At 37.8% G+C, this 26,687-nt stretch overlaps 2 protein-coding genes across 14 annotated transcripts in view; one reads left to right on the forward strand and one right to left on the reverse strand.

Annotated features, from left to right (window-relative positions):
- The window catches only part of SDCCAG8 (SHH signaling and ciliogenesis regulator SDCCAG8), a 261,817-nt gene extending 249,364 nt beyond the window's left edge, over positions 1-12,453 (reverse strand). Inside the window, 1 exon segment of the mRNA XM_079904984.1 lies at positions 12,251-12,453. Within this exon segment, the coding sequence (XP_079761110.1) occupies positions 12,251-12,317 (67 nt within the window). The 5' untranslated portion in view covers positions 12,318-12,453.
- Positions 12,454-12,729: 276 nt separating this feature from the next.
- The window catches only part of CEP170 (centrosomal protein 170), a 146,790-nt gene continuing 132,832 nt past the window's right edge, over positions 12,730-26,687 (forward strand). For 4 of the 13 annotated variants that reach the window (XM_079904876.1, XM_079904869.1, XM_079904882.1 and 1 more), the window contains exon 1: positions 13,118-13,422. The gene's annotated coding sequence lies outside the window, so the exon portion shown is untranslated. Of the gene's footprint in view, positions 13,094-13,117; positions 13,423-14,121; positions 14,306-26,687 lie in introns of those variants that run through there. The other 9 variants (XM_079904880.1, XM_079904872.1, XM_079904874.1 and 6 more) reach the window with 5 other exon arrangements.

A 26,687-nucleotide genomic window follows, 5' to 3' on the forward strand; every position in this document is an offset into this window, starting at 1 on the left:
AATAATATACTAATGACACTGGTGATGACATTACTAATAATTCTACCCCATTTTATGGATATTTTACATGTATGACAACTGGAGAACCAGGCAATCAATTGGTAATTTCATTAATTAAAGTCCAGTTACTTCTTCAGGTTTAAACTTGTTATTTCTGCTAATCTCTTATGATTAAATTCCCCAGTTCCAATCTAGAAAACATTAACTATAACAAAAAAATGTTCCTTGTACATTAGAGCTGAAACCCAGATTTCACTCATCATTTTCAAATTTTGACATCTGTATTTGAAAGTTATTTTTAATTCATAAATTTACCAAATATTTACATATATCTAACATAGAAATTTATGTTAGAAAAAGATGAATTCCTATGCAAGTTCATGTATAGCTATTATCTATTTCATATGGATTCTACCTAAATAATTCTTAAGATTTTCAGAGATCTTTTTTTTGCGGTACGCGGGCCTCTCACTGCTGTGGCCTCTCCCGCTGCGGTGCACAAGCTCCGAACGCGCAGGCTCAGCGGCCATGGCTCACGGGCCCAGCCGCCTCGCGGCATATGGGATCTTCCTGGACCAGGGCATGAACCCGTGACCCCTGCATCGGCAGGCAGACTCTCAACCACTGCGCCACCAGGGAAGCCCAGAGGAGATCTTTTTCTAAGTAAAAACTTTCTCTAATTCAGAGCAACACATAACAATGATGCCAATGAAGTGAACACATAACAATGATGCCAATGAAGTTCTCTCTTTCTTCTGACCAAGGCCCTTCCTTGACAATTATATCTATTTCGTCTTGTGTACTCAGGAGAAAAAGCTCCTATTCCTTGTTACCTACATGGGAACCCTAAAAAAGCTATAAAACAGCTATCTTTTCATTACCAATCATGGATGGAAATATATTTATAAACATATATTCTACAGGACCTTGAAACATAGATTATACTTCCTCCAAGCTCATTAATTTAAGTTTGAAACCAGAAAAAAATAACCATAACTTAATAGAAAAAAAATATTCTCTATCTTACAAAATCTCTAATATAGGTTCTCTGCTTACAGCAACTCATTTTCTACCTTGATTAAACTAAAGAAAGCAGGTCTTTTAGGTCAGGGTTCAACAGTGAAATTCTACTACTAACTACACAAGAGACCCAGGGAATTTACCACTACAATTTTCTCCACGTCAATCCTGTTTCCACGCAGACCTTTCTCTGACTGGAATTTGGAATTGATAACTAACCAAGCCTGGTCTCCTTTTACTCCTCATGAGTTTAAAAAGTCCAGATAAGATGCATTCCTGGTTTTAGTAAAATGAGAAGCAGCAAAAATAGTTTTTCAATAACTCAGTATTTTCTAAAGAGACTTGTTAAAAAGGAAAATCAAAGTGTTACTTGATAAGCAATTTAGTTCACAGAACATTAGACTTAATGCACTGAGATCTATGAATAAAGCACTTATCCTTACTGCATCCATTAAAAGGAAAGAGAGGGTTTGAATTACACTATAAGTGTGCTCTGTGGAGCCATCAAATGACTTCATCTATAAGACAAAGGATAATTATTTATTTATACCTAATCTGACTAAAAGCTAATAAGTGATATTAGGAAAAGGAAAGGAAATCTGAAAAAAATTGTGTAGTTGTAAATCCTTATAGGTAGACTTCTTTCATTAGCTTACAATGATGGCAGAGCTTTATGAGCGCATTTAATCCCTTTCCTAATATTGTTTAATCTTTTAGAATTTTTAACATTCAAAGACCATGTGTTAAATTGCACTATGAAAATAGTATTATGTGAAATAGTAATATATTGAACTCAACAACCATCCCAAAGAAAAGTGATTACACAAGGTTAGGGGTTTTTTGCAACGAGTGACTTTAGTTGTTAGTATCAGAGATGAAGACAAGGAATTTCTAAGAACTGTGTCTTAAAACTAAAACTAAGGAGGTAAGTGATATTTTAAAGTCATTTCAATACTACATTTCTAAACATGCTACATGTTTTTCAAATATATACATACTAACATAATTATACACTGCAACAGACAAACAGAATTAATCCTGAGGAATAACAACACTCAGATCTTTCAAGACAGACAAAACCGCACTTCTCTTCAACTGGAGCCACTGCAACTGAAGGCCCCATAATCCTTATTAAGAACACTGTTCCCCAGATGCAGTTATCTGCTGCTTTCATATAAGGAAACCAGATTAGACAGGAGGTTCCAGTTATGGTTTCCTATCCCACTGTTAATGGGCACAGCTTTATCTGTCTATAAATGAGAGATGGAAAGAATACTCATTTCCTCTTCTCTCCTGAGAGGCCAGTAAGACATTTCACAATACATCCTGGTTTCTTCTCTCCAGCACCAACTATGGGCTGAATATAAACTTAATTACATTCTGCTAATTTTGGGGGGTTTTTGTTCTTCTTTCTCTAACGGCTTTAGGTGTAAGGTTAGGCTGTTTATTTGAGATTTTTCTTGTTTCTTGAGGTAGGATTGTATTGCTATAAACTTCCCTCTTAAAACTGCTTTTGCTGCATCCCATAGGTTTTGGGTTGGTTTGGGTTTTGTATTCATTGTCATTTGTTTCTAGGTATTTTTGATTTCCTCTTTGATTTCTTCTAGTAGCGTATTGTTTAGCCTCCATGTGTTTGTATTTTTTACAGTTTTTTTTTCCTGTAATTGATATCTAGTCTCATAGCGTTGTGGTTGCAAAAGATACTTGATATGATTTAAATTTTCTTAAATTTACCAAGGTTTAATTTGTGACCCAAGATATGATCTATCCTGGAGAATGTTCCATGAGCACTTGAGAAGAAAGTACATTCTGTTGTTTTGGATGGAATGTCCTATAAACTACCAATGGCATTTTTCACAGAAGTAGAACCAAAAATTTCACAATTTGTACGGAAACATGAAAGACCCCGAAGAGCCAGAGCAATCTTGAGAAAGAAACACAGAGCTGGAGGAATCAGGCTCCCTGACTTCAGACTATGCTACAAAGCTACAGTAATCAAGACAGTATGGTACTGGCACAAAAACAGAAATATAGATCAACGGAACAGGATAGAAAGCCCAGAGATAAACCCACACACATATAGTCACCTTATTTTTGATAAAGGAGGCAAGAATATACAATGGAGAAAAGACAACCTCTCCAATAAGTGGTGTTGGGCAAACTGGACAGCTACATGTAAAAGAATGAAATTAGAACACTCCCTAACATTGTATACAAAAATAAACTCAAAATGGATTAAAGACCTAAATGCAAGGCCAGACACTATAAAACTCTTAGAGGAAAACATAGGCAGAACACTCTATGACATAAATCACAGCAAGATCCTTTTTGACCCACCTCCTAGAGAAATGGAAATAAAAATAAACAAATGGGACCTAATGAAACCTAAAAGCTTTTGCACAGCAAAGGAAACCATAAACAAGACAAAAAGACAACCCCCAGAATGGGGGAAAATATTTGTAAATGAAGCAACTGACAAAGGATTAATCTCCAAAATATGCAAGCAGCTCATGCAGCTCAATATCAAAAAAACAACCCATCCAAAAATGGGCAGAAGACCTAAATAGGCATTTCTCCAAAGAAGATATACAGATCGCCAACAAACACATGAAAGGATGCTCAACATCACTAGTCGTTAGAGAAATGTAAATCAAAACTACAATGAGGTATCACCTCACACTGGTCAGAATGGCCATCATCAAAAAATTTACAAACAATAAATGCTGGAGAGGGTGTGGAGAAAAGGGAACCCTCTTGCACTGTTGGTGGGAATGTTAATTGATACAGCCAGTATGGAGAACAGTATGGATGTTCCTTAAAAAACTATAAATAGAACTACCATACGACCCAGCAATCTCACTACTGGGCATATACCCTGAGAAAACCATAATTCAAAAGGAGTCATGTATCACAATGTTCATTGCAGCTCTATTTACAATAGCCAGGACATGGAAGCAAACTAAGTGTCCATCAACAGATGAATGGATAAAGAAGATGTGGCACATATATACAATGGAATATTACTCAGCCACAAAAAGAAACGAAACTGAGTTATTTGTAGTGAGGTGGATGGACCTAGAATCTGTCATACAGAGTGAAGTAAGTCAGAAAGAGAAAAACAAATACTGTATGCTAACACATATATATGGAATCTAAAAAAAAAAAAAAGGTTCTGAAGAACCTAGGGGCAGGACAGGAATAAAGACACAGACATAGAGAATGGACTTGACATGGGGAGTGGAAAGGGTAAGCTGGGGCAAAGTGAGAGAGTGGCATATATACACTACCAAATGTAAAATAGATAGCTAGTGGGAAGCAGCCGCATAGCACAGGGAAATCAGCTCAGTGCTTTGTGACCACCTAGAGAGGTGGGATAGGGAGGGTGGGAGGGAGGCGATATGTGGATATATGTATAGCTGATTCACTTTGTTATAAAGCAGAAACTAACACACCATTGTAAAGCAATTATACTCCAATAAAGATGTTAAATAAAAGAGGCATGTTTTTTATAACAGAGCTGCATTAAAAAAAAAAAGAACATGTGGCACATATATACAATGGAATATTACTCAGACATAAAAAGGAACAAAATTGAACTATGTGTAGTGAGGTAGATGGACCTAGAGCATGCCATACAAAATGAAGTAAGTCAGAAAGAGAAAAACAAATACCATATGTTAACACATATATGTGGAATCTAAAAAAAAAAAAAAAAGGTTCTGATGAACCTAGGGGCAGGACAGGAATAAAGACACAGACATAGAGAATGGACTTGACATGGGGAGTGGAAAGGGTAAGCTGGGGCAAAGTGAGAGAGTGGCATATATACACTACCAAATGTAAAATAGATAGCTAGTGGCAAGCAGCCGCATAGCACAGGGAGATCAGCTCGGTGCTTTGTGACCACCTAGGGGGGTGGGATAGGGAGGGTGGGAGGGAGACGCAAGAGGGAAGGGATATGGTCATATATGTGTACGTATAGCTGATTCACTTTGTTATACAGCAGAAACTAACACAACAATGTAAAGCAATAATACTCTAATAAAGATGTTAGGGAAGAAAAAAAACAGTGGCCAAGGGAAAAAGAGAAGAGGGTTTTTAATTAGAAAAATATGGATTCAGGGGGTGGGTGTGTGGGCAAGATGGACAAAGAGGGTCAAAAGGTACAAATTTCCAGTTATAAAATAAACTATGTCCTGGGATATAATGTGCAGCATGGTGACTATCATTAATAATACTGTGTTGTACATGTGAAGGGTAAATCTCAAATGTTCTCATCACAAGAAAAGCAATAATTAAAAAATTAAACTTAATTAAGAATACAAACACAAATACAACCTCTGAGTCCTACAGGATCATATGAACATAAATGTAAGTAAATACTATTTCTGCTGGTCCACTATCCAAATATCAATCAATACAATGAGCACTGAAAAGGTTATTAAGCTGTTGACTGCCGAGAAATTTAAGTCTGTTTTATTCATTTTTGTAATCCAGTTGCTCTAGTTTCTAACTCCTAGCTCAACACTGAGCCTCTCTTCATCAAGATGCTTTTGAACAAAAGGGAAATATGTCCCTGTCTAGGAAGAATCATCACTTATATACATACTGTGCATTACTGATGTCTACATTCTCCATCTGTACTGGGAGATGTGAACAAGAATTATCCTGGTGACAGGGAGGCGGAACCACACCCAGTGAAGTGCTCAGCTGTCTCTGAGAAAACACGCAATGAACCATATCTCCCTAGGCCGAGCATGAGACGAGCCACAGTTCTTAAAGCACACTTAGACCAGGACAGACAAGCAGAAAAATGAAACCATGGCAAGATAAGAGACACATGTGTCTGTCCACACTTGACTGGGCCTCAGGTAGTTCAGAAGATTGTTGTCACTGTTTACTAGGGAACTGACAGGTAGTATGACCAAGATATAAACAGCATAATCCAAAATCAGAGAAAAAGAGCTTTGTAAATGGCAATTATAATAATGAAAGAGATTAAAAGTAGTGTGCAGAAACTACAAAATCTCAAAAAAATACTATCATAAGACTCTAAAAGCTGGAAAATGTGAAAATGGTTGGTGCCAGGAGTGAAAGATAATCCGAACAAGAATGTAAACATCTTAAGAGAGCAGTGTCTAGAAGATCATTAATGATAGATGGATGCTGGCAAATCAAGATTGACAACATGCATTATGAGGGATACACCTGGTATTTTTTTGGCACCAACTGAGAGGACTTATGCACCTGTCACTTTCCTGATAAAGAAGTAATCCTAGCCAGACTGGCAGAACTTAGGTAAAATTATCAGCCAATACAATCTGTACCCTTAATAGTAATTATTCTCATGTATGATTCTCACAAAGTAAATGTTATGAGCAATGCCTTGCTACTTCTAGATCATGGTTCTCAATCTTAGCACTATTGAAATTTGGACCTGATAATTCTTGACTGTAAGGTGATGTGTTGTGTTTGTATAGCAGCGTCCCTGGCCTCTACCCACTAGATGCCAGTAGACTCCTCCCTGCCAGTTGTGACAACCAAAACTGCCTCTGGACATTACCAGATGTTTCCTGGATGGAAAAAAAGTCACCCTGGTTGATAACTGCTGGTTTAGATTAATAAAACAAGATAGCCCCTGTTCGGTTTTAAGGAGAGACTTCCCACATTGCTACATTGTAACTACAGGCACCTCCTGATGAAAAGTGGTCAGGATAGTGAGCCATCCTGCCACTGTGGTAGGCAGTGCACAACCCATGGCAATCACTACCATGAGGCAGTTCTGATCCAGGTATCTGGAGTTGTTATATCTACTGTAATTAAAAACTTGAAATTCATATTTAGTTTCATTTTGTTTCCAGGCCTAATACATGAAGCAATAGTTGTACTCTAAGGCCATATTTCAGAGCTACTTTAGGTGATCATTCCTTTAAATATTCCAGTGGGCTTTGATGAAGCTCTCCCATAATCAAGGTTGCTTTAGCAAGTACACAAGCGCATGTCAAGGTACTTTCCCTACCTTTTGATCCTCAAAGGAGTATCACTAAGTGAAAAGGTGGAAAACCTTAGCAAAAACTGGTGAAATGATCAGAGTTTAAGTCTTTTAAAAATCCCAAGAGTTAATATAATTATTCTCAGTATCTCAAAAGCTTGAGAACAACTTCATCTCTTTTTTCTGTCCAAACATGGCCAACATGTGAAAATGCCCTTACAATCTCATAACACTGAACCACTGTTTTGGTTCTACATTATTTCAGGATGACTATTTACTTGTAAAACACCCTTTTGGGGCTGCTAAATCCTGTCTTTTGCCTATTTTACCTCATTATTAGTAGGGAAGAAAAAATGGAATTCTACTAGCTTTTTGTTATTCTGGTAGAAGAAATGGTCATAAAAGTTAAAACTACTAAAAGCTATATAAGTATATAAAACAAAAAAGGAATATATGTAATTTAAATTTTATCAGCAAAAAAGTAAACTCAAATGTTTACAAACTTCATTTGCATTACCAATCCTTATTTATTAATAGCCAATAGTTCCATTTCTTTAATTTTTAGAAAAGAGAGATATGTTTCAGTCTGCGCTAAAACACCAAAATAATTTTCTCATTTTATAATAAATGCTTCCAGAGCCTTTATTACGTTGTTGCCTCAATGAGGCTGATAGTTAAACACATAAGCAAACATTAGCTATAGAGAATATGTGTGTGTGCATAAATATATACTATATATGGCAAAGAATATTTTAAAATTTTAGAAAACATTTAAGAAAAGAAAAAAACAAAAAGAAGAAGAAATACAAGTTTGATGAGTAAAACTGAGAAAAAGAGGAACTTTTACTTAAGTAGTTATACACAGGTTTTCTTAAGTCTGCCAAAGGTCCTGATGATATCACTTCTGGTTAATTCAGTGACCAAATTATTGACTAGTAAGATTAACACTGCTTTCCACAGATGTGAGTCCTTCTGTGGAATGAAAAAAACACTTTGTATGAATTGGAAAGATGCTCTATATTTTACTTGTGTACAATTGGCCCATCAATTTTATCTTCAGTTTTATCAAACTAGATCAACTTACAAAGAAAAGGATCACTCCCCCCAATTTTATATTTTCTTCCCATATTCAACCTCTCACTTTCTATGAACCTAGTTCCTTACTCTCATTTGTATATGAAAGAAACAGAACCATTATCATTCATGTGTTCCAATCCAGTGTTGATAGAAGGGACATTACAGATCCAGGGGTAGTGCCTGGAGGCGAACCAAGCTCTCATGTGTTTTGCTTGACCCACACAGTATAGGACAAAGGGAAAAGAATAAGAGAAAGTGAAGTGAAAAAAGAGGGAGGGAGCAAGAAAGTACCTGGAATGTTTTTAGAAAAAGCATAAAATGCCCAGTTTGGCCAGAGCCTCACCATTCCCTAGTGTCTTCCACTGACTCCACCACATATTTTGTCATCTGCTTGACTCCTAAAGGCAATAATTCTCCACCTAGTCCAAACTTTTCATATTCCAGATGAGGAAACAAGAATCCAAGAACAGTTTATTAACTTGCCTAAGGTAACATAGATGGTTATTAGAAAAGCAACAGTAAGAGTTGTAACTTGGATCCTAGTTCCACATTCTCTTCTTTGAATCTATCATACTCTTCCACAAATTCAATCTAGAGCCTAAAACACCAAAATGTTGAAAGAAAAAGGAGGAATCAGCATATAAAATGTATATAGAAAGTAAATGATGTATTCCTGTCTCGGTATAAGTTTGTTCCATTTCTTTATGCCCACCCAATCAAAGGTGGCCAGGAAGTTGAAGAATAGGTGAGTCATGTATACAGGTATAAAACTGTATCCATAGCTAACACTGCAGAAATAGACAAAACGTGATTCAGTTATTAAGGCTGGGACACTGAATTTCTAACAAGTTCTCTCCTTCTTTCTAACATCATATCCCTACATTCAAGTGTACAAAATTGAAAACAGCCTGAATTTCCTGTTATTCTGGTTTTCCTGACCCTTTCTTGGCTATAAATTAGTTTATTTTATACCTCATGACCTTGCACTATGATGTGTTGAATTTAAATTAGAGGAGGGGTACTTGCTATTCTGCCCAGTTATCAATATAATTCTGTGCGTCTTGAATTTTAGATGCCGAAAGAGTGAATGAACACCTAACCATATTGCCAGAAGACCTTCCAAGTCACTTCTGGTTCTAGATTAAACTCTGTGACTCCCAGGATACCTGGTATGCCCACTTTATACCGCATTGAAAACTTTCAGATCATCTACTATGTAGGAATAATATTACAGATCTGTGGGGCAATGAAGTTTTCTAGTTTTTCTGCCAGATCTCTTACTTTGAAGAAGTCTTTCAACCACTCCAATTCTTACAGTGGGGGAATTAGACAATCCAAAGCAGGAGTTATCCTTAGAGGGTGACTACATCTGAAAGGCGTCAGGGAAAGAATAAGAGGTGAGTGTAGAGCCTGCAGATGGGCTCTCTATTTCCATGGCTGCTCTAGGGTCATCAGACTCAAGGAGAGGCAAGAATTCCTCTTAAGTTTTAAAAGCAAGAAAGCAACATTGACTCTGCTTTTCACATCAGAACTTCAAATTCTTCATATACTATAATAGTACCAAAAATTGTGTTTAAAGTAAAGAAATGAGGAAAAGCTATAAAAAAAATGAGAGACTATCATGGGAAAATTATAAAAGCATTTTGCATTTTAATATGCCCACTTCCTTGCTAAATACAATTGAAAGAATTAGTAATGATTACATGTACAGTTATTTAGAAACCAGAGGAATAACTTGTGAGGAAAGACCAAGAATACCTATTACCTCTTCTTTAAGCATGAACTAGACAAGCCATTTTGGGGAAGTAATGGTGGATAGACAAAACCCAAACAAAAGAACTTTAAATTGCATTTTATCTGCCTGCATAGTACCACAATTCTCAAGTTATTAGGCACAAAACGCTTAAAATAATGAAATTTCATATACAAAATAATGCCACCATACTGTGTTTATTCAGAAACACACATTTTGACGTTAAAGGGAATTATCCTATCTAAGAGTGGTAATTTATACGTGTGAAGTGAAGAACTTCTGATCGTGCTTCATTTCAATATTAGTTCTGTTTTGTTTCCTTCCATAAGCTATTATATAAACTAAATAAACCTGAAAATTAAAATGCTACTTAATAAACAATAAAATAAGTCCTGAAAACCCATGAAAAATTTCAAGTTTCATTTCTTGATTCATTGTTAAAACTATCACTAAAAATTAATAAAAAACAAACTAACTTTTTTCTCTGCTTTATTTGCTCTTGATTATAAATGTTCTCACTACTTTATATTGTTATAACAGTAAATTTTAAATTTATTTTAAAATGAATTATCTTTGAATAAAAACTCTTCACTATAATTACTGAAAGCAGTATCGTGGGTATTAAATATAGTACTATAACATTAGTTTGAAATTAACTACTGCATCAAGTCTAATATTAAATAGCCTCTAATACTTAAGTAAAGATTCAAATTAAGGTTAAAGGAGGAGAAGCACTAGGAGAAACATAATGGAAAACAAGATTTTTTTTACCGACCTCAAAAATTAAATGCCACTGGTATTATTGCACACAGTATTTTTCTTGCTTTCAAATGAAAAGTTACAAGTGGTTATTTCTGTATCTAACAGCTCTTGAAACCTCAGGAGGCTGATGAAGGTATTCATTCAGACCAATTATTTTATTCTTGCAGTTTGAATACTGAGAATGTTGACAGTTTGTAACACTGTTGACAGATGGAAACAATAAATAATAACCCTTTCAAAGTCTAGACTCACTAGAAGATAAATTTGCTAATCAAACAATAAATAATAGCCCTTTCAAAATCTAGACTCAGTAGAAGATAAATTTTCTAATCTCCTTGAAAAATCTTCACTTTGCTACAAGTACCAATTATAAATAGCAGCTAACATTTAATGAGTGCTTATGTGCCAAACACTGATCTTTACCCTTCTTTTTTATCATAGTAATCTGTAATTATTTTGTTTATCGTGCTTCACTGCATTAATCCAGAGGCTCCCTGAGGACAGTCACTTTGTCTAGTTCCTTACGGTATCCCCAGCATTTGGTATGTCTAACATATAGTAGGCACTAAATTAATAAATGAGTCAGTGCTTTAAATGCTTTAAATATTTTTTAAGCTGTTGGTCATGGCCTAAATGGTTAAGAAAATGCAAAAGAACAGAAAGTAGGGTGAATTACATCTAGTAGAATAAATATTCTTTAATGAAACTTTTTTTTTAGTCTATATGTCTATGCCCCATACAAAATACATTTCTTATTTATGGCTAAGATTTAAAAAAAAGCCTGAAAATCATTGCTTTATGTGAATTATTTTATTTGCTCCTCACAACAACCCTGCAGACAATATCATAACTTCTACTTTAAAATAAGAGAAATGAGGTTTCTAGATGTTATATATGATGTTCAAGATGATAGAGCTATCTACAAGTATATCACTTCTTCAGCTACTCATAGGGTACTATAGTAATAAAATCTGAATTAACTAAAAAAAGTTTCAGTAATAGTTAATTGTAATATAATAAAGAAAAACATAGGCTTTTAAGGCACACAGGTCTGACTGAATTTAATACCTGGCTCTGCCACTAACTAGCTATGTTGGCTTTGGCCTAACTTAACCTCTTTGCACCTCTATTTCCCCATGTCTAGAAGAGGGACATTCATAAGATTGTAAGTTTTAAGTGATTTAATGTATGTAAATAGCCTAGACCACTAAATAGAAGCTGTTGTGATTAAAATAATTATTAGTGGGTTTTTTTCCTGGTCCAATAAATCACATTCAATCCACTACACCATAATTTGAATGTGTAAAAAGAGCGCATCAGGAATTTACTGGATTATAAAGAGAAGTATGGGAACTGGGCAAAACTGGCATTGAGCCGTCCAAGAGTTTCTGCGGGCGCCGGGTAAAAAAAGATGCCCAAGAAAAGATCAGGCAGTTGGTTCAGGTAACTATGGGAATCAAGGGAAACAACGTTGCTTAAACGTAAAAACAAACACAACTATTTAATCTTTCCACAGCAACATCCATCTTCTTCCTCTGCGTTCTGGCTAGGGCCGAACCAAGGTGTTAGGAAACGCCCCTGGTCAGCTCCCGTCCATTAGGCCCTGCTATCAAGGGGCTAGGGCACAGAGGTTCCGAGCAACTCACCCCGGAGACTCCGTTGATACTGCCCCAGAATCTCCTCCAGGGCAGAGTTCTCCGGGGACTTCGCCATGAACACACTCGGGGCCCAGAGATGGGAGTTGCGTGGGGAAGTGTCCAGTGTTCTCCCCTCGGAGTGGAAGAGGCCTCAGCCCCCGGAAAGGGCCCACCGACTTCCTGCTGCTGCTGTCACTGGGGAGCACAGAACCCCGTACTGAGCTCTCCAGCCTCTTCCCACCCACGGGCCCTCGTGGGGACGTCGGAAGTTGTAGTCCACAGTGTCCGGGCTTACAGTGTCGACTCTCCTAAGAGCACTCCCAATGAAACTACAATTCCCAGAGGGCAACGCGCTCCAAACTCAAGCTTTGGCGGTTTGGCGGCAAGTTCCGGTTGCCAAGAGACTCCTTGGAGGCTCCGCCCATTTCTGTAGCCCAGCCAGGCTTAGTCCTGCCTTCAACCCATCCTGCTGTCTGGACCACCTAACTGACAGAAAGGGCTCACTGAAAGCCTTTACTCTTCTAAATTTGCTTATATGCTGTTGATCCTTGAGCCTTCTCAAGAACGCAAATAAGCTCAACACCCTTCAGCCGCAACATCTGCCAACACCGCGAAATAAATTCTCAGGAAAAAGAAGCTCTGAATCTCCCAAACAGCGTAGATCGTGAAGGCGGCTGACACTACCAATCTTAGCACGCCCAGCGACCCGACCACAGCTTGGAGTTGGCGCACTGCCGGCTGGGAACTGTAGTCCTTGCCGGTTGCGGTCCCAGCTAAAGCCCGGGTCCTCTTCATTGTTGAAGCTGGTCTTTGGTATACGCCTGCGTAGTCGGCAGCTGGAGAGGCCTGTGGGTGAGACCCCCCCCCCCCCCGCACAACCCCTTTTCATTGTCTGTGCTTGGCGCTTGCGCAGTAGGAGTTCGCTGGGACTGGGCCGGACCAGGGGTAGGGCTGGGCTCCTCGCCCTCTCCCCGGGCGCCTGCGCACTGGGCGGCCGCTCCTTGCCGTTACCGCTATGTGCGGAGCGTGTGCGGAATAACGTTATTGCCCAGCGGCGCCGAGGGGCCGAGAGCTCGACCGCGGCGGCGGCGACGACGACAGGGTGGGGGAGGACGCTTGCGAGAGACTCACGGGACGCGGTGCGCCCCGCCCCCCCGTCCGGTCCCTCTCAGCAGTGAGGGGTAAGTGATGCGCTCCGATGCCGTCGCCTCCGCCTTTCCACATCCTTCTTTTCGGGTTTGCAGCGGGGGCTCGGGCGCGGCCCGCGGCGGGAGGGGTTGAGGGCCGGCGGCGAGGGGCGCTTCCCTGAGGCTTCGCGTGCCGCCCCCGCCCCGGACCTGGGACTCGGCGGGGGCACCCTTCCCCCCCACCGCCCCCCAACTCTGCGTCCCCGGGCCCTGCGTCCCGTCTTCCCCTGCAAGTGTCCACGTATTGAGTCGTCTCTGGCTCTCCTGGCTTTGTGCAGCCCCCTCCGCCCCAGCAGTTTGCAGGGGTGCGGGCGGAGCAGCGGAGGGAATGGCTACGCTGTTGCTGGAGAAGGGGTTTTCCCGATCGGAGCAGCTCCCAATGTCGTTTCTTTTTGTGTGGTTGGTTTTGGTTTGGGGTGGTCCGGCGAGGAGCCTTTCGGACGCGGTGAGAGGGCGTGGAAGACGTGGTGTCACGCACCCGCCAGGCGACAGCACCCGCTCAGGCTGTGGCTCTGTAGTAACCCGGGGGAGGAGAGAGTAGCTTCCTGTCGACTTCATTGTCCTGAAATTCAAATGTGGGCTTTGGTATGGGTCCCTTCATTTTATGTAAGGAAAAGAAAAATTAGCAGCTGCCTAAAAAGGGGCGGGAAGATGTGGGATTTGTACCCTAAGTCATAGTATCTGTTTTTTTAGTGTTTAGCAGAGTTTTACTTGGAGAATGTAAGCTCCTGGAAGACAAGGACAGTACCTGTCCAAGCATTGCCAAGGTGATCCATATAAAATTACTAGCTCACGATGAAGAATGGACCAGGAAGGGCCTGACGACGAAGCTGTTTGTGTAGCAGGAAAATGAACCAGCAGAATGTTTTTTCATAGGGTGGGTAACGCATTCACGTGCCTAAGGGAATAGGTTAGGATACATCTTTCCGTTTTGTTTTTTAAGCATTCAAAATCAAACATAGGCCTGGTACATTTCTGTTTCTGAATTTTTTATTCATATTTTTATTCTCTTAATGAAAATTCATCCAGTTGGGAGAAATGTGGTGAAGCAGATAACGTACTTGATTGAAAATGCATCTTTTAAAATGATTTGATTATTAAGCTTACAACCGTTTGCTGGCATTAAAACAAGCAAAAGAGAGATTGAAGCCGGATGGGGAGGAGCAGGTGGAGGAATGATGTGAGAGGAGAAAGTGACATTATGAATACGGTATCCAGATCTTCACTGATATAACCCTAGCTGGGTATGCCGCAATGATTTAGGAATTCAGCTCTGGAAATATTACATTGCAAGTTACAGACCATTTTGTATTTTTCTGCCATTGTTTTTTAAAAAGTAAAACCAGTGCTGCTTTTACTTTTTCCTAACTTTGCAAATATTGTAGAATTTTGGTGTTTTAAAACTGAAGAGTCTAAATGCATTTGACAGAGAAAGAGGAAGACATTAAAACTTGGAAAGTTAACTGACTTGGCTGTCCAAGCCAAACTGCTAATGAAAGGCAGAGTCCAATAAAACCAAGGTCTCTTCTGCAATGTGCTCTTTTCAGCTGTGTCCCCTAGTCCCCCTACCCTGTGAAAATTTATGGAAAGCTTCTCTGCATGCTCTTTGAGTTGTCTGTGACAATCAAGTTCATTGATACCTCATAGTTGTATTAGTCTAGTCTTTTTCTTTTGATGTGAAAGTAATAATTCTAATGAAGTGGAACTATAGTTTTATAAATTAACTTACTGATATAGGAAGAGATGTCTTAACATGGGCTTTTCATAAAAATGGAAACTGTTGGAATTTTTTCCCTACTTATCAGTAACCATATTTTAATAATATTTTCTGCTATTCGGTAGTATTTTATAATATGATCAACTCTATAAACTCTGAAAAATGAAATTGCTAGATAACAAGAACCCATGAAGTTCAGTTTTCTTCAATTAATGAATTTTATTATTTTCAACTTAAAAAAGCTTACTTTTTGAGGAAAAAATTCATGTTTAACCTTTTTATTAAAATTGAATTTGTGCTCTTTTATTAAGTTGATTTTGCCATAAAGTGCTTTTTTGTTTTCTTATACTTTTTATTCCTTAATTCCACATTGTATTTTAATCGACTTTTTTTAATAGATCTTTATTGGAGTATAATTGCTTCACAATACTGTGTTAGTTTCTGTTGTACAACAAAGTGAATCAGCCATATGCATACATACATCCCCATATCCCCTCCCTCTTGAGCCTCATTCCCACCCTCCCTATCCCACCTCTGTAGGTCATTGCAAAGCACCAAGCTGATCTCCCTGCGCTATGCTGCTGCTTCCCACCGGCTATTTTACATTCAGTAGTGTATATATGTCGATGCTACTCTCACTTTGCCCCAGCTTTGCCCTCCTGCCCCCACTCCCCCGTGTCCTCAAGTTCATTTTCTATGTCTGCATCTTCATTCCTGCCCTGCCACTAGGTTCATCAGTACCATTTTTTTTTTTTTTTTTTTTAGATTCCGTATATATGTGTTAGCATATGGTATTTGTTTTTCTCTTTCTGACTTACTTCACTCTGTATGACAGATTCTAGGTCCGTCCACCTCACTACAAATAACTCAATTTCATTTCTTTTTATGGCAGAGTAATATTACAATGTATATATGTGCCACATCTTCTATATCCATTCATCTGTCGATGGGCATTTAGGTTGGTCCCACATCCTGGCTGTTGTACATAGTGCTGCAGTGAACAGTGTGGTACATGTCTCTTTTTTGTTTGTTTTTAAAATTTATTTATTTTATTTTATTTTTGGCTGTGTTGGGTCTTCATTTCTGTGCGAGGGCTTTCTCTAGTTGCTGCGAGCGGGGGCCACTCTTCATCGCGGTGCGCGGGCTTCTCACTGTCGCGGAGCACATGCTGCAGACACGCAGGCTCAGTAGTTGTGGCTCACGGGCCCAGTTGCTCCATGGCATGTGGGATCTTCCCAGACCAGGGCTCGAACCCGTGTCCCCTGCATTGGCAGGCAGATTCTCAATCACTGCACCACCAGGGAAGCCCACATGTCTCTTTTTGAATTATGGTTTTCCCGGGGTGTATGCCCAGTAATGGGATTGCTGGGTCATATGGTAGTTCTATTTTTAGTTTTGTTTTTTTTTTTTGCTGTACGCGGGCCTCTCACTGTCGTGGCCTCTCCCATTGCGGAACACAGGCTCCGGAGGCGCAGGCTCAGCGGCCATGGCTCATGGGCCTACCCGCTCCACAGCATGTGGGATCCTCCTGGACCGGGGCACGAGCCCGTGTCCCTAGCATCGGCAGGCGAACTCTCAACCACTGCGCCACCAGGGAAGCCCTTTAGTTGTATTTTAATAGACTTTTAAAAAAAGAATTAGTATATTTCTTAAATTTCAATTTACTTAAAAAATAATCTGTAATTCACCATGTGGAATTATATTAAATCAAACTTGAAATGTATTTTACTGTTAAATTTCATGGTGTGCTAAAATTACTTTGTATGGAAGTAAATAACCATCTACATGTTTTCCAACTTTAAAAAAATTATCATGCGTTATGTCTATTAATGTAAATATCAAGGTGCTTTTAAAAATTCTATGCTTAGGGATTTATTTGTTATAAGTATCAGTTTGTTGTTTCATTTTATCACTTAAAAAACCAAAAAAAACTAGTTTTATTGGGCTTCCCTGGTGACACAGTGGTTGAGAGTCCGCCTGCCGATGCAGGGGACACGGATTCGTGCCCTGGTCCGGGAGGATCCCACATGCCGCGGAGCGGTTGGGCCCGTGAGCCATGGCCGCTGAGCCTGTGCGTCCGGAGCGTGTGCTCCGCAATGGGAGAGGCCACAACAGTGAGAGGCCTGCGTACTGCAAAAAACAAACAAACAAACAAAACTAGTTTTATTGTTGCATCTGATATCATTCATCTAGTACTGAATACTGTATCTGTTTGAACTTGTCAACATGTTTTTTATTCAACAAAATTCTGTAGTGATTTGTTTTTTCTTTATCATGAACATTGGGGGGTTAAGCAGTACACTGTTATAATAGATATCTAACAGCATGATATTAAATTGCCAACTAAAATATCTGTATAGTTGTCAATTATTTTGCAAGTATAAGAAAAAAAGGAATTACATACCGTACGAAAAATTCTGGTGGGTAGATAATATTGGCTGGAGCATTAAGTGTTGATATGTTTCAGTAAGAAATGGGTTTCATCTAATGGGAAGAAACCTCAGACTATTTTTATTTCATAAACTTTTGTTAATAACCAAGATTTCTAATAGCTACCCTTGGTGAAATGGGTCTTTATTTACTCAGATATTTCTTGAGGGAAGTGCTCACCAGTGAGGTAGCCAGTGTGGGCTATCTAAAAGAGTAAGAAAACATCTGTCTGGTAGTAGGCTTGATTAAACTGGATATATAGTCCAGTTTAGTTGAAATGATTATGCAACAGTATAATTTTTTTGCCAAAACGAATGACATAGTTGACATGTACTAAAAGTAAACCCCACTTTTGTGTCAAAGGTAGAAAGGAAATCAACAAAAGCAAGGTTATAAAAATTTCTTTCATCCAGTAGAGATTATGTGAAGCATAGAAGTGGAAATGAATCCTAAGTGTGCATTGCTTAGGTTTGAAAAGCAAAGAACGAGACAGCAGAGAGTAAGTCCTTATTTAAGTATATAAATGGCTAATAAATAATAGAAAATATTATCCTTTGGAACATAATATTTACTGAATAAGTGAGTAATATCTACTGTGTATTAAGCACTTACTAAGTGCCAGACATTGTGTGTGTCTATGCATAATTCATGCAGCAGTTGTGTAAGTAAGGTATTATTTTACACTTAAAGTTGAGAATACTTGAGGTCCAGAGTTAGTGAATAATTTTGTCTCTCTGTCACACATTATTAAGTGGTAAAGCCTATAACTGAACCTTTGTCTTTTTGACTAAAGCCAAAATTCTTTCCACTCATATTTTTCAGTAAGTTATAAAAGGCAACATTTATTCCCTTCTAATTCACAAAAGTTTAGAATTAGAGGAGACTTTAGAAATCATCTCAAACAATGTGCTGCTTACTACTAATATCCCTGAGATCTTATTGAGTCCAGCTTTTCCATGAGAAACACTTGCATGAAAAAATGGGCGTAGGATGGTAATTTCGCTTTTGAAAAATGTAATAGAAAGATTTTACTAAACTGAGCTAGTATCTGCTTTACTGTGTAACTTCTTCCATTGGTTGCAGTTCTATCTTTAAGAGTAAGATACAGTAAGGTTTTTCTCAATATATTGGGTCTCTGTTAAGTTCTCCCTCTTCTAAATTAAATACTACAACCCCTACAACTTCATGTGATACAGTTTCCTTTACCTTCCTCATATCTGTCACTAGATACAATCAGTTTTGTCAGTGCTATTCTTTTTTGTTGTGATTCTGTTTCCAGCTTTAGTTCTGCAGTTGTGGTCTGAATGCAGTGTAGTGAAATTACCCCTTTTCTTAATTCAAGCCATACACTTGTGTTTACGGTCTAAAATTTCATTAACTCTAACAACAGTAATGTCTTGCCAGTTCTAAGCAAAAAAAAAGAGAGAAAAATGTTATGTGGCTTTTCAAGTTATATTTATCCAATTCAAGGGATTATTTTTTTTTTTACATTCTGTATTTCTACTTTTCTAATGTTAAAATAACCTTTTTTTATGAAATGATAGTGTTAGTAGGTGGTAAGTTTCTTTAGATATTTGTCTTCGGGTTTTGTTTTCGTGTTTTTACATAAGCAATAAAAAGTTAGTCTTTTGGGACTTCCCTGGTGGCGCAGTGGTTGAGAGTCTGCCTGCCGACACGGGGGGGCGTGGGTTCGTGCCCCGGTCCGGGAGGATCCCACGTGCCACGGAGCGGCTGGGCCAGTGAGCCGTGGCCGCTGGGCCTGTGCGTCCGGAGCCTGTGCTCCGCAACAGGAGAGGCCACCTTTGTTGTTTCCTATTTTGTTTTTTGAAAAATTTGTCTGGAAATCACTGATGTAGGCAACATAAACCCGCATCTTTTGTATGTTAAGATCTTTCCCATTCTGTATATACATGTAGATGATGTTTTTTAAGCAATATGTACCTTCAACCCTTTTAAATATCATCTACTTGAGTGTAGTTAAAAGTTGAGATCTTTTTTAAAATTTTATTATTTTTGGCTGCGTTGGGTCTTCGTTGCTGCGCACAGGCTTTCTCTAGTTGTGGCGAGTGGGGGTTACTCTTTGTTGTGATGCGTGGGCTTCTCATTGCGGTGGCTTCTCTTGTTGCGGAGCACGGACTCTAGAGCGCAGGCTCAGTAGTTGTGGCGCACGGGCTTAGTTGCTCCGTGGCATGTGGGATCTTCCCGGACCAGGGCTCGAGCCTGTGTCCCCTGCTTTGGCAAGCGGATTCTTAACCACTGCGCCACCAGGGAAGTCCTTGAAACCTTCTTAAATAATGATGCTGTCATCCAAGGGATTAGCTTCTCTTCCTGGCTTTTTGACATTTATAAATTTAACAAGCAAGCCCTCTTATGTCTTCATCTTGTGCATGTATTGGATATAGCCAAGGACATACCATGCAAATTTATAAATAGAATAAAAGTTACATAAATTAAGTATGCTGGAGAAGAAAGGTGACAAAAAGATACCGAAAACCATTTCAATGCTTTGTTTTTAGTTAAGGAGAAAATCATTATATTCTCTAATACTAAGGGAGTTGGTTGAAGCTTACTGTCTGGTGGAGATGTGGATAATTATATAATTATATGAGGTCAAGTAAGCGTAGATGCTGTGAGTAAAAATGAATTAGGTAAAGGGATAGAGAGTGGTGGACTGCTATTTTTTATTTATTTTTAAATAGTCATTCAAATAACACATTAAAATTGTTCAAAAAAAACAAACAATATTTTAAAAACAATGTGAAAAATCCTCCCACCCATCTACCTTATCTGCTGAGTTAATAGGTAACTTTCATGTATCTTTCCAGTGAATTTGTTTTCAATTTAAGTAAATACAGTATATATTTTTAACCTACTTACCTCTTTTTACACTAAAGATAGCCTCTTTATACAAAAAAGAGGCATCTAGAGAGCTACTATTTTAGTGACTGGTTAGGGAATACCACTCTTTGAGGTGTCATTTAGCAGAGACTTATGTAAGGAAGCACACCATGTAGATATCTGGTTGGAGAGTGCTCTGGTCCTGGACAGGAATGGGATGAATGAATTCAGAGAACAAAGAGGCCACTGGCTGGAGATGAGCAAGAGGAAGGAAGAATAGGAGGAAACGAGGTTCGATAGAGATTGTATTGGTTGACTTTATTTAAAATGCCTTGGGAGTTCATTGGAGTGTTTTGAGAAGGGGAGACTAACTTTTTATTGCTTATGTAAAAACACGGAAACAAAACCCGAAGACAAATATCTAAAGAAACTTACCACCTACTAACACTATCATTTCATAAAAAAAGTTTATTTTAACATTAGAAAAGTAGAAATACAGAATGTAAAAAAAATAATAATCCCTTGAATTGGATAAAAGAAAAAAATCCCTTGAATTGGACAAAAGAATTGGCTTACATTTTTAAAATATGGTTCTGGCTGTTTTGTGGATAATAGACTGGAGGGGAACAAAATGGGAACAGGGAGATGAGTTAAGAGACTATTGGAATACTTTAAACTGAGGTGTTAATGGTTTAGGCTAGAGTGATAGTGTTGGAGATAGTGAAGGTTATTAGGTTCTGGTTTTAAAAAATCAAGAGTTTTGGACATGTTAGGTTTGAAATGTCTATTAAATGTCCAAGTGGAGATAATCAAGTAGGCAGCTGAATATTCAAGTCTAGATTTCACAGGAGAGGTTGGGACTGAATATATTTAAATTTTAAGCATCACCAGTAGACCATATTTAAAACTCTAGGACTGGAAGACATCACTTAGGTTGAGAGTTTGAGAGTAATTAGATTAAGAGGTCCAAGAAAGAATTGTACCTGATACTCTCCAATAGTGAAAGCTTAGCAAGAGAGAAGGAGCCATCAAGGATTGAAAAGAGGTGGCCGGTGAGGTAATGAGTGTGGTGTCCCAGAAGACAAGGAAAGGAAGTGTGTTTAGGGACTTCCCTGGCAGTCCAGTGGTCAGGACTCTGCGCTTCCACTGCATGGGGCACAGGTTTGATCCCTGGTTGGGGAACTGAGATCCCACAAGCTGCGAGGTATGGCCAAAATAAAATAAAATAAAGTAAAATTTTTTTTAAAAAGTATGTTTAGAGATAAGGAGTGATCAGTCAACTATACCACCTTTAATCACTTAAACATTTCTTAAGAAATCAGGTTATATCCTTTTTCCTTGTTAACTATCTCTGAAAACGTTATTATCAGACCTGTCTTTATTCCTTTATTCTCATTTATCAGTGAAGATGTTCTTTTTTTTTTTGGCTGCGCCATGCGGCTTGCAGGATCTTAGTTCCCCAACCATGGATTGAACCCGGGCCACTGCAGTGCAAGTGCCGAGTCCTAACCACTGGACTGTTAGGGAATTCCCACGATGTTCATTATTATTCTCCCCCAGAAACTACTAAGTCTAAAGCCGTGAACAAAGTTTTACTCACAAATATATTGCTGCTGTTTCTTAGGTCGATGGATGTGGCTGCTTTGCTACTGAGATTTGTACAGGGGAGATGGTTGCTGTTCACTGAGAAGAATTTGCTCTCAGGAATTGCTTCAGAGGCATTAATTGTGTGATCTTGGGCATGTCACATCATTTCAGAAGTTCAGTTTCTTCATCTGTAAAATAAAGCTGGCAGTAGTCCAACTACCTCAGAGGTTTATTTTGTAAAACAAATGAGATAGATATAAAAGACATGAAAGGTATAATTGCACGTAGGGATCCCCTTCCCAGTGCCCCAAGTGTGGTACCACTTGATAGTGTTAGATTTGAAGAAATGTTTTGGTTTGGGTGATGAATAGAAGTATGTTTTCATTCTGACTCTGTAGGAATAGTTTTTTACTTCTTGTGCATTCTGTCCCCATATACAGTTTTGTACATCATTTTACAATACTCTTGGGGTTGGAGGAAAGGACGTGAGGCCAGAAAGAGGCTTTGAAATAATAACTTTCTCCATTCGTAAGCACATCTTTCAATTCTAAGCATAGTGTCTAAATGAGAATGAAGTCAGAAAAAAGTAAGCAGCCTAGCTTACTTTTTTTCCAGGCCAACAAAGAGCATTTTCCTATTTTAACTAGCTTTTTACTGGATAAGAATTTCTCAGATTCAAAGCTTAAGCGTTGATTAGGGGTCTTGAACTCCGGTCAGCGAGCTAGAAACTGATTTCACGAAACAGAGGATAGGGGAAATGAATGTCCTTGATGATGGAGAAGTAAGTATAAAATCTTTATTTTGGTGAAAAAGGAACATTGCAAATAGAGGACTTCCTGTGGTAAGCTTTTTTAGGCAATAGGACTATAATTTCAAACTATCTAGAAAATACCATTAAGTCAGGAAGAACACATTCTTACAATCCTACTAGCTAGTGACACCACTGTTACATATTCTTGTCTATTTTGGTTTAATCTGATAACATTTTATCATGAGATTAAACTTTCATTTTACGAAGCTTATGATTTACTTGCAATTTATGGAAATTAAGGATGTTTTTAAAAATTGTAAACAACCCTATAGTGGACATTTCTAACTGAATTTCTGTGCAAATCAGTATTTTTCTTTCCCACTATTTCAAGAAATGAATTGTGTCAAAGAACATGTAGAGTTCTAAAACCTTTTCTGATTTTCTAACGTACTGATAATACTCCATCCGCCCCCGCCCCACCTCAGTCTGTTGCCAAAGTACACCTCCCTCATTGGGGTATGAAATTGTGTTTCTTCAATGCTTTGCCACTGCTGGGTATTACATATCTTTTTAAAATTTTTGCCCAGTTGATAAACTAAAAACCTTATTTAGATTTCTCTTATCAGTAATACATCTGAAAGGCTTTTTAAAAATGCTTATTGGTTATTTTTATTTCTAAAATAAAAGGCTCTTATTTTTAGTGAATAGCTCATCATATTCACTTGTAACTACTTCTTTTTCCAAGATTACCATTTGCCTTTTAAGTTTATGTTATTTTTACCCAGCAAAAATCTTTAACTTGTATATAGGCTAATTTCTTTTTTCCTTTTTCTTACGAAGTAATCCCGCTGCACAGCATTTTATTGAATACATACCTATATTTTTTCTTGTAGAATTTATGATTTGAATTTTTACACGCAAATATGTTAATTTATCTAAAATATATTTAGGCATATATATAGCCTTTTGTCATGTATTGCATAACGCTTCATTATCTATCACAATTTAAAATGTCTTCTTAAATATGCATAGATTTATTTCTGGATCTTTTATTCCATTTGATTGCTGCCTATTCCTGCACTGCTGTATTATTACCACGTATTATAACATAGGTTTATAGTATCTGTTTACAAATGGATACTTCTCTCCTTAGCCTATTCTGGTGTCATAGAATTTACCTAGTTATCCTTGTATGCTTTTTTTTTTCCCGATGTGTTTTAGGGTTATTTTGTTAAGCTCATTTGAAAAAATCCTTTTGGGATTTTGATTGAGATTAAACTGAGTTTATTGACTTATTTATGATCTAAAAGATGACAAAGAAACTCTCAAACAGGTATTTAAGGCCTTAGTTTTTAATAGTGTTTTCAGGTCTATTCAAGTTTCTACCTGTTTTTGAGTCACTTATGTCATTTTTATCTGCCTGGAAGTTTATTCACTTGAGATTTTCAAATTTAGAAACCTAAAATTGTAGATATAATTATTCTGTAAATTGAAAAGATCACGTCTGTGGTTACACCTTTTTTTCTGGCCGCACCATGAAGCATGCAGGGTCTTAGTTCCCCGATCAGGGACCAGGGATTGAACCCTCACCCACTGCAGTGGAAGTGTGGAGTGTTAACCATTGGACCACCAGGGAAGTCCCGGTTACATCCTTTTACAAAGTTAAATATTTGTGAGGAATGAAGAAAAAAGTCTGCCAGGGGTTTTAGTACTTTTTTTTTTTTAAGAATGAGCTTTTGATTTGTCATTTTTGTCTTTATGTTTTTAATTTATTATTTTTAAAAATCTTTAATATTTATCTCTACTAGTTGTCGAATAGTAAGTTTATTTTTATTTTTCAGTTCAGTGGAAAACACTTAAGGCTGTAAATTTTTTTATCAGTACACCTTTGGGTATCTTCCTTAGATTTTACATATATTGGTCTCAGAGTTTTTACTTTTTAAACTATTTATTTCTTTTCACCAGAGTTAATTCGTGAGGTAAGTTTTTGTTTTTAAATACAGGGCCTGTGTGTATGTGATTTATTATTGTTCTTGTGGATTTTTTCCTAGTATTTTTTTAACATCTTTATTGGTGTATAATTGCTTTACAATGGTGTGTTAGTTTCTGCTTTATAACGAAGTGAATCAGCTATACATATACATATATCCCCATATCTCTTTCCTAGTATTCTTAATGGAAATTCTCAAGCAGGCAGGGAAATTGAAACAGTTTCATAGTGACTACTCATATACCCACCATCTTGATTCTACCATTAATATTATGTTAGTTTTATGACATATGTGGTCATAAATCCATTGTCTATTCGTCAGTCTATGTTACATTTTGATCCATTTCCAAGTAAACTGTAGACATCTGTGTGTGTGTGTGTGTAAGAAAAGTGTTCTTAAATCATTTGAAATTGTTTCAGTTTTAAGTTTTCTGAATGTGCTTTTGAAATATTTTCTAACAACCACTGTCATATTAAACAAGAGTTTAAAATGAAATATACTGTTTTCTATTCCAGTAGTATTACGGAACTCAATTTTTCTGTAAATAGCTAGCTTACGAAATTGACACTGATGACACTGAGCTATTCCATTCTTGGAGGATGGGTATTCATTGTGTGTATGTTCATCTGTGTGTGTGTGCTTTTGAAGAGGAATGGTAGATAGTTTGGTTTTTGTTTTTGATTAAGCTGAAGAGCTATTGAACAAAACATACACTGTTTCTCTAATCTAGTAATTCTGCCATTTCCTTCAGTTGCAAATCCAGGAGTGAAATATTTCTTCTCAGTTCTACATCTCACTACCTTCCACTTCAACTATTCCCCTACCCTTCACTTATGTGAAAAATTCTGTGTTGGGCTGTTCACTAAAAATAAGAGCCTTTGCTTGCAGTAAGAGAGCACGGTTAGACCCTAAGAATTTAAGTGGTTCATATAACAAATTCCAGAATGTTAAAGATGTACTATATGGAATAGGAATTTAAAATTTGTAAATTGGAGAGGTGGGAGCAAATAGAGTGCAATTAAATGAAAGGTAAATAAAGTGAAATTTAGAAATTTATTTGGGGAGGGTGGCTTAGGGACAAGAGAATTGGGCTATTCAGTGTCTAGTAATTATTGTTAGTGACATTCAGAACATAATTCATCAATGGAATCTGACACCTTTTTTGCTAATGGTATTTAGGTTAATTGCAAGTTCGTAACCCTTGCTCCCCAAAGATACGAGGTTTGTATAAGATGGATATTTCATCAAAGAATGCTATCTTGACAACCATTTCTTTCATCTGATTTTCAGGTGTCTGGTTTTGTCACTAGGATTTCTAATCTCTGACTTGTTCTTCCCTTTCTCTCTTTTTCTTGGATACAATTTGTAGTTTTTCCCTCCAGCCTCAGCATTCTAAGTCAAGACATTGTGTATTTCCTGTGCCCAGTACTTTCTAAATTTCTTTCTCTTTAGTCTTCACAATTATAGCCCATTTCCCCCATCCCTACTCTCCCATGTTGTCAACCCAGTCAGTCCAAGCTGAAGGGGTCTTTCTTTCAGAGGAATTAGAAAATACGTGTTTTCGCATACACGTTTCATCAGTGATTTATTTAAATAAAGGGAGGTTGCTAGAGAGAGTACCTGGGTGGTTGATACTGCCATTTATCAAGATAGACAAAGCAGGAGGGAGGCAGATTTTGTTCAGAAGATGGAATGATGGAATTTTTTTTTTCAGATTAATTTTGACAGGTGAGTGGGGACTTGGAACTGAAAATGATTTATAAGTAATTAAGGTCTGCATCTTATAAAAGAGGTTTTGACTTGAAACTTACTTAGATGCATGACTTAATGTAATAAACTGTATTTGAAGTCCAGTAGCTTCAAAGAAGTCTCAAAACGAACATGTATTGGGAAGTAACCTCCTAAAAACACAGATTTAAAGAGAAAGTAGAGACTTTCAAAGAGT

Source organism: Stenella coeruleoalba, assembly GCF_951394435.1.
Source record: "Stenella coeruleoalba genome assembly, chromosome: 1".
Taxonomy (NCBI): domain Eukaryota; kingdom Metazoa; phylum Chordata; class Mammalia; order Artiodactyla; family Delphinidae; genus Stenella; species Stenella coeruleoalba.